The sequence below is a fragment of the Psammomys obesus genome, unplaced genomic scaffold (assembly GCF_907164565.1).
Source record: "Psammomys obesus unplaced genomic scaffold, mPsaObe1.curated_primary_1811, whole genome shotgun sequence".
NCBI classification, from domain to species: domain Eukaryota; kingdom Metazoa; phylum Chordata; class Mammalia; order Rodentia; family Muridae; genus Psammomys; species Psammomys obesus.
In genome coordinates, this window is record NW_026596101.1 from 19,125,516 (window position 1) to 19,142,060 (window position 16,545).

A 16,545-nucleotide genomic window follows, 5' to 3' on the forward strand; every position below is an offset into this window, starting at 1 on the left:
GCATACTGCTGAGTAGACCTGGAGATAAAATGGTATCAGCTGAACTCACTTCAAGTTCGTTTGAAACAGATTGCTTTTCCTCTGCTTTCTTTCTCTACTGAGTCCTTCTGAGTCACATTCAACAGCGTGAGTCTAATCTGTACAGAACTTCCAGAGCAGTGGACCTGACATCATCTTGACTATGCCCACAGATGGGACAGTGCTCCCCACTTCCATCTTACTGCAATAACCCCAACACACCAAGATGCTTAGCCATATCTAATTTGGTTAAGTCCATGAGAAAGATGAAAAGAGAAGAGGTGAGGTAAATAGTCAATAAGGAGACAGGCTAAAAAAACAGCAAATAGCAGTGTGTGGCAACGCTCACAAAGCCCAGAGAACCCATATCTTGCTTAGAATGCATGGATCCAAACTTCAGTCCCCTCCAAAAGGCTGCTGCTAGTGAGGTAAAACTACTTAAAAAACAAAACAAAACAAAACAAAAAAAAAACCTCACACTGAACAAATGGAGTTCCTGGTGGTTCTTACTAAAGCTTCTTCGTATTTCTTACTGAAACAATCAAATGGGCTCTAGACAAAAAGATCTGATATTACTGTCAGGATAATGCTCAAAACTCTTCATAATGCAAAAATGTTGTTTAAAGCAGACATATCACTTCTGATTTGTCTCACTTGGAAAAGAAGCTACATTTCATTCAGCAGTAATTCCTCTCTCAGTCCAGCCGAGAACGTGCACAGAGCAACACCTCGACCAAAATCAGCCCTGAAGGCTCCTTTATGAGCACGCATAATGCACAAGACCCCAATTAAATTGCCAACAAAGCACTGCCATTTTGAGTAAACAATGTCATCTCAGTAAGGTCACACAATTCGCAAGGATTGCAGCCAAAAAATTAATTACTAGCACGACATATGTCAAAACAAATTTTTGAAAGGATGGAACAACAGTTGTGAGCATGTGTTCTATCTCTTTGTATGCAAAAGTAGCGCTCTCCGGAATGAGAATATATTCATTCATTCAGCCCTTTTCAGAAAACTGAGAAGTGTTGATCACGCTTTCCTCCACCTTTTCCTGCATCTGGGTGTGAGATGAGCAAACACCACGGAGAAAAGGGGGCAAACGGAGAGTCACACAGGTGATATTTCTGACAGACAATAGCAACTAATAGCAGAACATCCGTTTTGCCGAAAAGGGAGCTGCCAGGCTGCACGGCACACAAGCTACAGTGCCCGTTGCTCCCCAGTGAAGACCAAAGCTTTAGGCCACACTATAGTCACTGCACCCTACGGAGGCCTGCAAGCCACGGGGAGTGCAGAACAACAGCTTCCAAAGAACTTCAGTATTCTGCTAAGGTCCCCATTATTTCCATTAGAAATACTTTTACAAGTTAAAATGCTTTAGTCCCATGACTATAAGAGGACAAAACCTCAGTCAGCAAGTTCTTCCTTCTGTCATGGAAAACTGTGTCCTGGAGCAAAAAAAAAAAAAAAAATGGTTCTCATATCTCACTATATAAAAACCTCTGGGACACAAAGCTTAAAGAATGCTGTCTACAGTATCAGTGATGCCATTACTGAGGGCCAAGTCCTGCTTCATCACCCCCTCATCCACCCCACTACTAAAACAAACAACAGCATAGCAGGTTAGTTAGAAGGCACAAGATGACAGCACCTGGTTTCTCTCCAGAAGGAGTTCCCCAGCCTGTTGCATTTTCTATCAGGGAACCACACGCTACCTCCTTGTGGCAGGCTTCTGAAGCATTTGTCTTTTCAAGTGCTTGTTGTATAACCAATCTTGCCGTGAACCAGACACTTGGTAGTTCTTTCTACCAAGCTCTTACTACAATAACTTAGCCACCTACAATGACAATGACACCAGCCTGTCCAGCAGACCACCACAAGCATTCTTCAAAATGCAAGGTGGGTGATGGCACTCTCCTTTCGATTTCTTTAAAGATTTATTTATGTATGTATATGAGTGCTCTGTCTTCCTATAACAGTGCTCTGTCTGTATGACAGAAGAGGGCATCAGATCTGATTACAGAAGATTCTGAGCCATCATGTAGGTGCTGATAATTGAGCTCAGGACCTCTGAAGAGCAACCAGTGTTCTTAACCATTGAGTCATCTCTCCAACCCCTCTTTTTGATTGATTAAGCCAGTTTCTCCATCTTATTTCTAATACTTCAGAAACCCATAGATTCTGGGTGGTAGTGGTGCACACCTTTAATCCAAGTACTTGGCAGGCAGAGCCAGGCAGATCTCTGCGAGTTCAAGCCCAGCCTGGTCTACTCAGAGAGTGCCAGGACAGCCAAAGCTACAGAGAAACCATGGCTCAGGAAAAAAAGGAAGGAGGAGGAGGACGGAGAAAGGAGAGGAAGGAAGGAGGAAAGGAGAGAGGGAAGGAGGGAAAGAAAGAGGGAGAAAGAAACATAGGTTCATAAATCAAAGCCTGTCAATTGTTTGGGACTGCAGAAATAGCAATTGGGTTACCTCTCTTAAAACTGTGCTTTTGTAGCCTCGGTACAGTCCTTGGATGCCCTGAAACAAGCAAAAGCCGAGTGATTAGAAAGCTGAAACAACAAAGATTTGTGAAGAACATTTTAGAAAGAGCCTTGCCAGGTCTAAAATTTGAGTTCTAAGACACTCACTAGCCAGTTTTCTAGAGTTAAACATTCTAAACTGGCTTAAACTACATCAGCCTCAAGTCAGCCCCTTGAGGAGTACATCTCTAATAATGAAACAAGCCACATCATATTAAGTAACAGCAACTTTGTCTTTTGAAAAAAAAAAAATCATTGTATACATTTCCAAAAGCCAGTAAGTACATAAAACATTCATCATCCTTTAAAGTAAAATGAGGACTTATGTCAGTCAGTCAGAAATTTGTTAATAAGCTCTCAATACAATATATATTACAGATGAACCTAGCATTACATGCATAAGTACACACACAGTCCAATAAGCAGCCCACAGGACTGGCCTCACTCCTACAGTCGGTAACAAACCAGAAAGATGCAGGACGCGGTGGCACACACCTGCCATTCCAGGACTCGGGAGGATGAGGAAGAAAACTCAACACCAGCCAGGGCCACATAGGAAGCCCCCAACTCCAAAACAAAAACAAAGAATAACTCTTTCCTTAAGCCTGAGCTAAGATTGGCTCAGGTTATTTAAGAAGAAAAAGTCACTGTGCGGTGGCAGAAGCCACAGCCACTCAGGAGCCCAGGCTGAATAACCCCTGAAGTCCAAGGCCAGTCTGAGGCAGCGTGGCAAGCTCTGACTCACACATCAAAGCGAAACAGAACAACAAGGCTCTGCTAGACTTATAAAAGGAGAACAGCAGCATGTCTAGCAGCCACATGTCTAGGAAAGGCAGCTCCGACCACAGCAAACACTGATCAGAAAGAGAAAGGACGTTTACTTATTGTTTGTTTGTTTGAAGCAGGGTCTATCATCTATCTGTCTGTCTATCATCTATCTACCCATTTATATTTTATTTATTTAGGGGCAGGGTCTCCTTATGTTGTCTTGGTTAGTCTGGAACTCACTGTTCAAACCAAGCTGCCTTCACGCTTACGAAGTCCACTTGCCTCCAGAGTGGCTCCAGAGTGTTGGGATTAAAGACGTGCACCCCAGACTCAGGGAAAAGTGACAATTTCATACAAGATGATGCTGCTGATAATGATGAGCAGCCCATTATTATACTTTCATATTAAATACTGCTTCTCTTCCACGAACCCTCAAACTTTGAAGCAATGCTCTAGAAGAGCATGTTAGCTCCTTCGCATAATTAGCTCAGTTCCGACAAAGACTACATTCAGGGCATACACAGCAGTGGTGCTCAGTAAACAACTGCTTCAAATTTGGGGGAAAAAATAAAAATAAAAATTCAAAAACAAAGGAAAAAATAACCCAGCAAAAAGAGTTACTGTAATTGGACATTCAACCATCCTGAAGTTTCCCCTGAGGCTCATGCAATGAGCCCACAGTGTTGTCACCGATACAATCTTCCTCGGAAGAGAGAGAGGAGCGGGGATCTAAAGCAGTCTTACCTCTTCACTTAAGATATTGTAAAAAATCTGCAAGGTCTTGGAAGAAGCAGACACCTGCGCCCTCTGCTTAACCACTTCAGAAGGAACTCGAATCAAGCAGGCAACCTAAAATACATAAATTTAATCACATCTGAAAAGAAAGTAGCTGTTGCAAAAACTGACATCTTTTCATAAGCAAAACTAATAATGCAGACATCTCAAGGTTTAATGCAAGATGCCAAAAAGTCTTTTGTTAACCTAATGTTGAACCTTTGAACAAGATCTACTCACTTTCTGACACTGTGTTCCATGCACACGTATTCAACCCCTCAGTGCCACAAGAAAATTCGATTCTCTTGACTGCCCAACCCACAGAACAGCTGTCACACTGATCAACTCCTGAGCCCTGTGTGATCAAGGAACAAACCAGAACCACCTCTGCGTGGCTGGAAGCAACATACAGGCAAGGCTGACTGCAGTGTGCTGACACCTACACCTGCCCTCCACACACCAGTCGCCACCAACTCTCAAGCAAGCCTGACACTGAGGCCTTCCCACCACAAAACTGAGGCGTCACCCCAGGCACCTGGGACCCAGCCCCAGCATTCCCCTACACTGGGCCTGACTAGCCACACCCACACTTAGTTGGTCAATAAGTAATTCTTAAATTGCCTTCGGTGAAGAGCAATCAACACTGTAAGGCTGGCTGCCTGCCTGCCTGCCTTCTGAAACAGAACACTAAGTAAGTGCTCAAAGCAGAAGGCAGGAGTGGGGAGGGGTACTCAGGTACAGGGAGGAAGACGAAAACTGCTAAGGGAAACTGTTTCAACTGTTTAAAGGGAAGAGCTGTGTTTAAGTCTTGCCACAGCAATATTCCAGATAGACAAATGGTTTCTGTATCTTGGAGCAGTGCCCAATGTTTTACATATGCTTGAAAACACTAAATTTAAACTTTTAGACTATGAATATACATCCATTTGCAAGGGATGGCAAGAAATACAGATAATCTTTCTTCAGTGATACATATAGCCAGGCCTGGTGGCACAGGTCTATAAGCTCAGCTTCTCGGGTAGCTGGAAAGGAGTATCAGAAGTTCAAGGCCTCCCTGAACTACTTAGCAAGACTGCATCAAAAGATAATGTAAAAGAGCTGAAGACAGGCCAGTTGTACAGCTGTTACATAGCACATATGAGGCCCTGGGTTCGAGCTAGTACACAAAATAAACTATGCTGCCAAACGGAAAGAACTGCTCTCATTATGTAGCCCAAGCTGGCCTTCTGCTCATAATCCTCTTTCCTCAACCTCCGAAATGCTAGAATTACAGGTATACATGTAGCAACATGCCCAGCCAACGCTTGTCTCTTTCCTTTAAAATACAGTATTTGTATTAGTTCTCTGAGAATTTTATAGATGTATACATTGTATCTTTGAGCCTTTTACACCTGTATACAATGAAATATTATTATCTACCCCAAGACAGTATTTTGTTTGATAAGCTCTAAGTCTGCTTAATGTTGCCTATATACATATGAGTGAGCTATCCCCTGGAGCATGGTCGACCTACCAGAGGCCATATTCCTGGAAAAAAACTGAAACTCCTAAAATAAAGCAAAACCTCCTGAAAAAAACCTCCTCTACTTCCCTCCTCCAGCAGCCACCAACTCTAAAGCTTCTCAGCTGGGGGCAGGATGTGACCCCACCCGCTCCATGCTGGAAGGTCCTCCTTGATCTCTGTCCCTCTTCCATGACATTTCCTGAGCCCAGGGAGGAGGAGATGTGAAACGGATGTCCCATTTATAGCTGAGCAAGCCACAGCGCTTTGCCTAGTTGTACTGGTCAAAGCCTTCCTGATTCTAGGCTACATTGACCTATGAGTATAAAAACATGACTCCAGAGGTCAGTTTGATACTTTGTTCATTTATCAAAGTAATAGCAGGTTTATCCTTGGGGTTTATGAACTCCCCAGCCATGGGTTCATGGCCATAATTACATTTGTTTCCTCCTGTTGAGTGGGCTTTAAATAAGAAACAGTTGGTTACTCTCAGAACATTCATACCACTATTGCACAGATGGGCCAAATAAGATTCCTAAATACACACAAACACATTCATAAAGTGTTTACTTGAGGTTACCCTTAACAGGGCATAATGTTCCTCCAAAAGTTATAGTTTGCCCAATAAAAGACCCAGTGTCAGGTGCGGGATACCTCCCCTGGAGTTGTACATGAGGAATACCCTGGAGACACTCAAGACAATACAGGCTACTGCTCTTGGTTGCCCACCAGAGCCTGATGGTTAAGATCCTATCACTGCAGCCAACACACACCTGGGTCACAGGACATGGAGAAATCAAGTTGGTGCTGACAGCGTGGCTGCTTCCCTGCTGGCTGGGCTTCATAGAGCCGAAGGTGCTATGCAGGCTGCTGGGGAGAACCGCTATCAACAGTCTCCCTCAGTTCTAATCACAGATTCTAATCTAACTTGGATATATAACAAAAGGGATTTTGTTCTTTCCAAAACTAAATGTCTCTAAGAATCACAAATCTTCTGATGTCAAAAACACTACTGGCAAACATTTTAGACTCTGCAAGCTTCACAGCCTCTGTTACAATGGTTCAACCACACTATTTTAGTACAAAGAAGCCATAGGCAATGACATGTCGATGAACAGCTTGTACATGTTCCAATAAAGCTTTATTTACAAAAGCAAGAAGTAGCTTGCTCCAGGTATGAACAGTGACAAATTCTTCTTTGGCACTCTTAGCATAGCATACAGCACAGATGTACACCTCAGAACTCTGAGGTGCAAGGACAAAGGTGACATGATGTATCTCTATGTGCTGTGAAGTCAGCTGGCATGGAGCATCATCTCTGAAAGCTCAATGCAACGATGCTTTTTGCTGAGACATAACAATAGATATGATTGTAATGAAGGATTCATTACCTCAAGTTACATTCCTCCCAAAACTGCCATGTGTAAGGCAATAAAAAAATGTAATTTCCAGTTCTTCGCTCACCAAGCATTTAAATCCCATACTACCTAAAAAATGTCTGCAACAGAGTTGAACATCTTTCTACCCAACCTTGAATTGAATTCAATTCAAAATACTGTGTTGAGTCAGATACCACATAAATTCTCCACTGTAAAGATGAGTAAGGTGTGCCCTTTAAGTTGGTGTTGTGGTGCAAGCCTGTAAGCCCAGAACTTGGGCTCAGGAAGTTCAAGGTCATCCGCAACTATTTAGGGAGTAGGAGGTCAGCCTGGGCTGCAAGAAATGCTGTCGAAGAAGAAATAGAAGAAAGAAGAAAAAAGAAAAAAGGAGGAAGGAGGAGAAGAGAAACAATGCCCTGTCTCTAATAAACACAGTGGGTGGGGTAGATGAGGCTTTCAAGGACCATGGAGGGGAGGAGGTGTAAGGTCTAGGGTAGTGCTGTACAGGGGGTAACTCCAGACCCAGTGGAAACCATAAGAGATTACCCAACTGAAGAACCTTACAACTGAGCCAGAAGGAGCTGGCAAGAAAGGCGAAGGAGGAAAGGTGGGGGACAGGAACTCCACAAGGAGAGCAACAGAACAAGATAATTTGAACACAGGGAACTTCCCAGAGACTCATACTCCAACCAAGGACTATTCATGGAGATAACCTAGAACCCCTGCACAAATGTAGCCCATGGCAGTTCAGTGTCCAAGTGGGTTCCATAGTAGTGGGAAGAGGGACTGCCTCTGACATAATCTGATTGGCCTGCTCGTTGATCACTTCCCCCTGAGGGGGGAGCAGCCTTACCAGGCCACAGTAGAGGACAATGCAGCCACTTTTGATGAGAACTGATGGACTAAGATCAGAAAGGAGAGGAGAACCTCCCCTATCAGTGGACTTGGGGAGGGGCATGCATGCAGAAAGGGGAGGGAGGGTGGGATCGGGAGGGGAGGAGGGAGGGGCTTATGGTGGGATACAAAATGAATAAAGTGTAATTAATAAAAAATTTTTTAAAAAAAGATAGCAAAAAAAAAAAGAAAAAAGAAAAGAAAAAGGCTGAGTGCTGAAGGGGACCGTGCCAGCCTGGGTGAACACGGTATCCCTCAGCGGGCAGCCATCAAGCCATAACCTATTATCAAAGCACCAAGTCACGGTCAGGGGCCCCAGGAAATCAGACAAGGAGGCCCCCAGCCACCATCACACGGAGTTTGAGCTTCGTGTCGCAGACCAAGAAAGTGAGAGCGTTTAAGCAGGACTCGGTCACCCGTGCCACGACTGTGGTGCAGGCAACGGTGCGGTGTGAGAGAAGAGAAAGGAAAGATTCAACACCAGCTGCAAGGAGGGAAACAAGCTAAGAGCTGCCACACAAGTCCGATGACAGATGCCAGGAAGTAAATACAGCTTAGAGAAGAAGGGTCAAGTTCAAAAGAAAAGACAGGAATAGTCTCAGACTAGCTTTGTTAGACTATTCAGAAGATAGCCTGTAAATTGCTCTAATAAAGTCCTTACTAAGATATAGGTATATATATTAGTATATATGTATAATTACATAATTAGTATATTATATATGTACATGTATTCTAGTATATAGGTGTATATTAGTACAGTCATCAGTTCTGTTTCTTGGAGAACCATGACTAATACAGCTAGCAAACAACAACAACAACAAAATACCATGGCTCAAACTACAGAAGCCACTGGAGGTCAGGTGAGGGCTGAACCAGAAGAATGACAGATCACCCAGAGAAAAGGCCAAAAGAGAAATCAACACCAGAAACACAGCCCCGAGGAGCACATCTGGAAGGGCAAGAAAGAACTGGTCAGTGAAGCATGAGGGGCAGGAGGGCCACGCAGCTGCAGTGTCTCCCAGTCTGTAAGAGGTTTCCCAGAGAGGGCACGCAGGAGACAGTCTAAGCTTAGAGCGGCACTGGCCTGTGTGCGAGGCGGAGGCAACCCAGACCATGGGGCACCTACCTTTGAGCCAGGACAACTGAGATGTGCCATAAGCGCAATACACACCAGATCTGGAAAAGGTAGTATCAGGAAGTAAACTATCCTGTTTTGGATCCTTCTACCCTGGTTACACATCAAAATATCAATACTGTGGATGCAGTATAAAAATCGTCTTGTTTTCACTTTGTTTTTTTCTGACACAGGGTTTCTCTGTGTAACCTTGGCTGTCCTGGACTCGACCTCACAGAGATCCGCCTGCCTCCGCCTCCCATGTGCTAGGATTAAAGCCATGTGCCCCATACCCAGGCGTTTTTCACTATTTTTAATGTGAAATTACATATAGATGTAACTTACTGTGCATCTCAGCCACGCTGCTCCTGAGATCACGTATCACCCAGGGAGGCAGGCCTAGTAGAGATTGATTCTTGCTGCAGCCTTCCCTTCACATGCATTTCCAGACCCTCGTACTCCAGACCTCCAAGTGTCTCATCCATGACACTCCGACACTCCAGAAGTGTCGTGAATGAGAGGCAGTAGTGACAGTGACTGTAAGTGATAACTATGTCTGTGAACTCGTTAGAGATAGGCAGTTCAACACTCAGAACAGACCCAGGCTCTTTGACCTTATGCCCCGCCACCCTGCCATACCCAAGAGTTTTGCATCCTTAGGTGTCTGGCCTCAGACAGAAGAGAAGGGCTGATCTCCAGCACCTCTCAGCCTCCACCGTACTTGAGACAAGAATGTGCTCCTCTTTTGGGGGGATGCCCTACCAGCATTTAGCATTTAAACATCCCCTTGCACGGTTGGCTACAACAGTGTGATATGGCCACCTGCTTTGTTAGGGAGGCTCCTGCAGATGTAGCCCATGGCACTTCAAGTGGGTTCCCTAGAAAAGGGAACAGGGACTGTCTCTGACATGAACTGATTGTCCTGCTCTTTGATCACCTACCCCGGAGGGGTGGGGGGCAGCCTTACCAGGACACAGAGGAAAACAATGCAGCCACTCCTGACAAGACCTGATAGACTAGGATCAGAAGGAAGAGGAGGAAGACTTCCCCTATCAGTGGACTGGGGGAGGGGCATGGGTGGAGAAGGGAGAGGGTAGGTAGGATTGGGAGAGGAGGAGGGAGGGGGCTACAGGTGAGATACAAAGTGAATAAAGTGTAATTAATAAAAATAAAATATTTTTACAAAAAGACAGAGGTTGGCAACTAGAGAGGAAGAGGGATGATATATGAAGACACAGAGGCTATGAAAGAGTGGCCAAGAGCCCTGGCCCATTCCATCTATCGTGGGACCATCCCTACCCCAGTGAGGACCCCAACCCCATGAGGTGGGCAGAAGGGCTTCAGACTACTTCTGCGCTACTCGGAGTGATGTCCTAAGCAATTCCCCTGACCTCCCCCAGGAACTACTTTCCCAATTGTCTCACTTTTATTTCCTGAGTAATAAATAAACATACATACATATATTTATTTATGTATACAATTACATGCATATGTGTGGTGTTCCTTAACTGATCTGACGAACTTTTTATGGTCTCCATTAGATATTATTTTTTATTTGTTTGTGTGGCATGTAGTATATGTGTCCATTTGGGCAAGCTCATGCGCCTGTGGGTGCCCATGAAGAGGCCAGAGCAGACACTGGGTCCTCTACTGTTTTCAACATACCATTTTTGTTGCTATTGTTGTTTTTCTTATTGTTGAGACATGGTCCTTCAGTCACTCCCTCTCTTCCTCTCCCCCCCCCCTTCCTCTCTCAGCTACGCATCCAGACGGCAAACCTCTGGAATGCTCCTGTCTCCAGCATCCTCCAGCAGACATGGCTATACTTGGCTTTTATCTGGGTGTTAGGGATCTGAATGCAGGTCCTCTTGCTTTCATAGGAATTATTTTTACCCACGGAGCAATCGCTCCCTGCCTTTCATTCTACATTTTTTTTTCATTTTCCATTATTATTATTATACCTTATCTCTCACAAAAAAAAAAAAATGGTCCTTCATTCATTATTCTTAATTCCCAAATAAACTCTTACCTGCCATTTTGCACTTCTTCACTTTGTGTGTGCATGTATGTGTGTGCACAGCTACACGAGCACCTGAGGCCAACATCTGGTACTTTCCTCGGTGCTTATCACCTTTATACTTTGAGACAGGGGCTCTCAGCCATTTCAGCTAGGCTGGCTGGCCGGTGAGCCCAGTAATCTTTCCATCACTACCTCCCAATAACGGGGTTACAGGCACATGCAGCCAAGCCAGCCTTTACATGGGTGCTAAGGATTTGAACTCAGATCCTCTTGCTTTCATAGCTAACACACTTACTCACTAAGCCACCTCCCCAGTCCTACTTAGTAATATAACATATAATTTTTTAAATTTTTTTCCTAGCCATAAGCACCTTGAAAGTGAGAAAATATATATCAACCTCACCAACCAGCTGAAGAAAAAGAAAACTCTATTATAATATTTTTATTATGTAGAAAGAAAATCAAACTACCAAGAAGAACTCCAAATTTCCATAGAAATATCTTTACTGATATTCCCTCATTTTTCAATTATCTTTACACAAAATAGCCCATACATACATATATTCATATAAAAACTAGAAAAACTACACTATGATTACAGTAATTTTTTCTGCTTATCCATGTATTCTAAATTATTTGCAATTACTACATATAAGTCCATGGATCAAAGATTCTATGCGACAAAAAAAATAAAATGAAGGTGCTAAATTAAAATACACTTATAGATGCAAAACTAATGCTAGGTTTGACAACAATGTCTCTTTTTAAGTTGTCAATGATCTACAATAGAGCTGTTCAGACAGTGCCTGAGAGGCTTGAAATTGCATACAAATTGCTTCTTTATATAAGAGAGTGAACTTTGAGAAACCCACTGAAAACTGAGATGCAAAATTAAGTCCACTGACACCGGCAGGAACCTAAAGGTAAGCTCCCAACATCTACAGCTCTCCAAAGAATGAAAACACATAAATAAATGAAAGAGAAGAGAAAGGAAAGGGCACACTAACGCTTCGTGCTTTCCAATTCAGGAGGTCAACAATGAAATATGACCCCAATATGTCAGGGAAGTAGGAGCTGTCCACTTTGAGGCTCGGCATAAATATTTATGGAACTTCACGCTTCATAACCCTTCATGCTCTTAGATTACATTTTTATTTCTTAAAAATACAGAAACAAAAGGAAAACTTGGAAAAGGTTCTCGGATGAAGAACAGTCTGGGCCATCGCCTGGCACAGAGGCCCCAGCACGGCACCTGACTTCTGGAGCACGGCAGTTCAGGCCCAAGACAGTCTACAAAGAAATGCCTCATCTCTCTCCTCCCGCTCTTCAGTTTGAATGTGAGGGACAAGAGAGTATTTCACTGCAAAGGAACAAAGCATGTCTCAGTGCTGCAGATCTGTGACAGGAGATGAAAGAAGCGCTGTCCCCAGGTCTCCTGGTACATCTGCTCTGTGGCACACTGTCTTCTCACACACATGGGATGGTTCCAGAACATGGGAGTTGTGGCATTCTCATTAAACCCAAGAATGTTTCACATGTTAAAGTTCTCTCAGACGACTATAGTTTTCCACAGAGGAAATATATATGGGCCTAAGCATGACGGTACATACCTGCAATCCTAAAACTCAGAAGTAGATGTGGGAGGTGGGGAGGGGAGACAAGAGTGAAGGCCAGTATAGCCTAAGGAGACAGAAACAGATATCGACAGACAGAGATGGAGAGACAGAGAGAGAGGTGCCCCACTTTTTTTTCAATCAACCTTAAAATAGAAAACAAAATGCTGGGATCACTAGACTTACCACCAGAAATATGATAAAACTTAAGGTTAAATTTTGACTAAATACTGATGCAGCTATGAAAAGTTTTTGAGTTTTCTTTCTTTGAAATTAAACTTCCCTGAATGCCAGCTTACTGTTGCAGGAGCCGACCCAACCATCTACTAAATAAAATGCTAAAGTGAAAAACTATAAACCATAATATATGAGAGTGAGCTAAATACAGTGACCTTCAGCATCACAGTAAGAAAACGACTGAAGACTGACGAGATGGTTCTGCAGGTGAAGGAGTTCGCTGCCAAGCCTGGTGCCCTGCGTTTGAAAGAACTGAACCCTAAGTTGTCCTCTGACCTCTGCATGTACACTATGGGATGTGTGTGCAAACACACACACACACACACACACACACACACTCAGACACGGTGGGGGAGGGGTGATGGGAGAAAGACAGAGATGGTGGATGATCTGAAAAGCTCTGGTTCCATACATTCCACACATCATCTGCCAAGGTTCCACCATCTCTCTCTGCCCTCTCACTGCAGACTACTCAAAGTCTCAGCCAGGGAAGCTGTTATTAATGTACTATCTATGCCTCATCTATTTCAAGACGGTAGATAAGAAAGTTACATGATTTAAGACTTGATGCTTGAAACAATGACATTGGCATTTTCTACACCTGACGTGGAAGTTACTTAGGGCCAGACAACTACTTGGTTCAGGAAACACAGGTCAGAGACTTTGTGATCACTGTTTCTAGAAATAAATGTTATTAAAAGTTTGCCATACTTACAAGCATTCGAGGGACTCAGCTAATTTTAAAGGAGTAAATTCCTCATATGATTTTAAATGGCAACTCTGTAATGCATTCAACCTAAGAATATGCTACATATAGCCAGGCAGAGATTAATTGTATCTGAAGAAAAATCAACATTGAGCTTTACAGACAAACTCACGACAGACTGCTGCGGGGAAAAATGACTTTTGAAAAGCAGTTTATTTACTTGCATTCTATGCCACTTTCTTTTCGTAGTTCCCCAAATTCTCTTTAGAAAGCGGGCTTCAATTAATAGCTAACATATCTTTCTATACCACCATTTAAGATGAAGAAACCGGCTACAACTCCACAGTTCATTTGTGTGTTAAGTCTGCCATCTTCTGGTAACATATGGAACTGTATCTGTTGGTGACCTGCAATTCAGAAATCCCACTATGTGTCATAGTTTACCAACCCTTCTTTAAATGGCTCCCTCACTTACACAACCACCATAGAAGCACCATAAAAAAAAAATTTAAATTTCTGCACGTACTGGCCTCTGCCTTGAGAAAATCAACACTGCACCTAGTAATCCAGACTGTCTTCTCAACAGAAATCATTATTCTGACCTCAGGCCCTGGGTAGTAAACACTGAAGCATCGTTATACAAACCAAAGGCCTCCCACTTCTGTACTTCTCCACCCCAGAAGCGAGGTGTAATTCATAGGAGAACAAAAGCCATACTCACCAATCTGTGGATCCCTCCTAACAAATAATCCTGGAGATGGGCCACGCTGTGGTAGCACCTGCCATTTCTATAGCTCCCCATCGCACGTAAGCTGACACTGTGTTCTAGAAGGAATTATAGAAAGGGACCTCCTCAGCTGAAGACAGAACTTCAGGCAGCAAGCTTTCTGTACCACCAAGTGTCACTGGCATCCCCTGGCTTGTGGTTCCTCCTCCACCTTTAAACCAAAGCTTGGCATCTCCAGGTCTCCTGGACCCTGCTGCTTCCCTCCCTTCTTGGTGGAAAGATGCTTGGGATGGCACTGAACCCACCTGATGACCCAGGAAACCCTGGCTCTCAAGATCCCCAATCCTATCTGCCCAGTCTCTTTTGACAAGGAACATTCTCAGGCTTCATGAACCAGGAGAGGGAACCACCGTGTTCTCTAAAATAGAAACAGCAAATTCTGGAATATGGCTTTCTTATTTTAGAGAAACTCTAAATGATCTGCATTTTTGCCCCACCTGATTTTAATTTTTATTTAATATGCACATACTATGTTTATATCCTCCCTCCCCGTTCTCTCCACTTCCTCCTAAGCCTCCCCAATTCCAGCTCAAATTCATGAATTTTTTTCCTTTGTTTGGGTTTTTTTTTTTTTTGGTTGGTTGGTTGGCTGGTTAGGTGTGTGTGTGTGTGTGTGTGTGTGTGTGTGTGTGTGTGTGTGTGTGTGTGTATTGAGAACTAACCTACTAGGAAGCTCATCCTTGAAAAGACTAATTCTCCCTCTCTCCACATGGGCCGGTGAGATTTCCCCTTCCATGTGAGCAGGTCAACTGTCATTGTTTACACAGCCATCGTGGGTGGAGCTTTCCTGTAATATCGACAAGGCACAATCTTGCTGCAGATTTTCCGGTCCTCTGGCTTTTACAAGCTTTCCGCCCCATCTTCCACCATGTTCCCTGAGCCTTGGATGGAATGTGTTGTGTAGTAGCAATTGGGACTGGGCCTTCCACAATAAGGTGTCCTCTGCATTTTGCACCAGTTGTCTATTTCTGTAATGGTCTATGTCTGCTAAAAAAATTAAAAAAAAAAAAAAGCTGTAAGAGAAGGGGAGAGTTACACTCCCTGTGGGTGTAAGGATAAGATGTTAGAATGCAGACAGGAATTACACCGGTTGGAGAGTGGCAAAAGTAAGTCCTCTAAGATCCATGACCTCACTAGCCTTGGGCAGCTGGCTGGGTTTCCAGAACCCTCCTGGGCCTTAGGTCCAATTAGACAGCTGTGGGTAACTGCCAAGATTAGAGAGAGCGTGCCATGCTGGTCACTGTTGTGGCTCACAGGCATCACAGCTGTGTAGGTCTCTTTGATTGCTTCCTTCTCCTGGTAGCTTACGTAACACCTTCTGGTACTATGAAAGCTAGCCTCCGAGAAGTGGCTTTGGGGCTAGATCTAGCTCAATTCCTCTAAGTCCTGTGTCTGAAATGTATGGTGTCTTTAGCAACTGCCTTAGCTTTGACTGATCTGGCAGGCAAACAAGGGTAACAGCAATAGCCTTCATTGTTGGAGAGTTGCTTGGACTCTCCTGACCAACAACTCAAAAGATTTCTCATGCCTGGTCATGATGGTTTTGTTAGTCTATGGCTCTTGTAGGGAGCTGTCACCCAAACTGCATAACTTCATTTAAACTACACACACACACACACACTATTGAGCTTAATTTTAGGTAAATGTAAAATAACATGATTCCCTATGGCTTTTTTAAAGATCTGTAGTGTTATCCCCTCTCCTCCCTAGGGTTCATCTAAGTCATTCTCACTGGAGGCCATTTCTACGGTTCTAGTGAGTGGGTAGGGTGTACTCTCTTGACCTTTATACTGTTTATTTGTGATGATTTCTTTCATTGGTTGTATGTTTGGCTATATGTCTGATGTGGATACAGAAGGCTAGGCCAGGGCTAGCACTGAATATGGGGATAAGGCGCATGTTAGCTAGGGTCAGGCAGACTCACCAGACGAGGCCAGAGCACAGGATGTATGGGCAGGGCCAGCCATGGGGATACGGTCCAGGTGGGACAAGGTCAGGTGGACACAGGGGACTGGGCTGGCACACAGTATGAATATCTTGGGCCAAGCATGAAGTTTGGGGAAGGTACAGGCACGGTACACCAAACTGGACTGGTACACGGGATATATAAACAGGGTTAGGCCTGAGGACTGGAGAGGGTGCAGATGGGCTCGAGCCATGCAGGCTCACCAGGCTATTGGGGTGCAGAGTGTGCAGGCTGTGCTGGGCTG

The 16,545-nt window shown here is 44.0% G+C and overlaps 1 protein-coding gene across 4 annotated transcripts in view; it reads right to left on the reverse strand.

The window, feature by feature from the left end:
- The window catches only part of Slc25a26 (solute carrier family 25 member 26), a 94,892-nt gene that overhangs the window by 60,726 nt on the left and 17,621 nt on the right, over positions 1-16,545 (reverse strand). For 3 of the 4 annotated variants that reach the window (XM_055628411.1, XM_055628409.1, XM_055628408.1), the window contains 2 exons: positions 4,055-4,159; positions 2,493-2,540 (listed from right to left, as the gene is read on the reverse strand). The exons of the other annotated variant lie outside the window; for it this stretch is intronic. In XM_055628411.1, the coding sequence (XP_055484386.1) occupies positions 2,493-2,540; positions 4,055-4,159 (153 nt within the window). The remainder of the gene's footprint in view (positions 1-2,492; positions 2,541-4,054; positions 4,160-16,545) is intronic. 4 annotated transcript variants of the gene reach the window in all.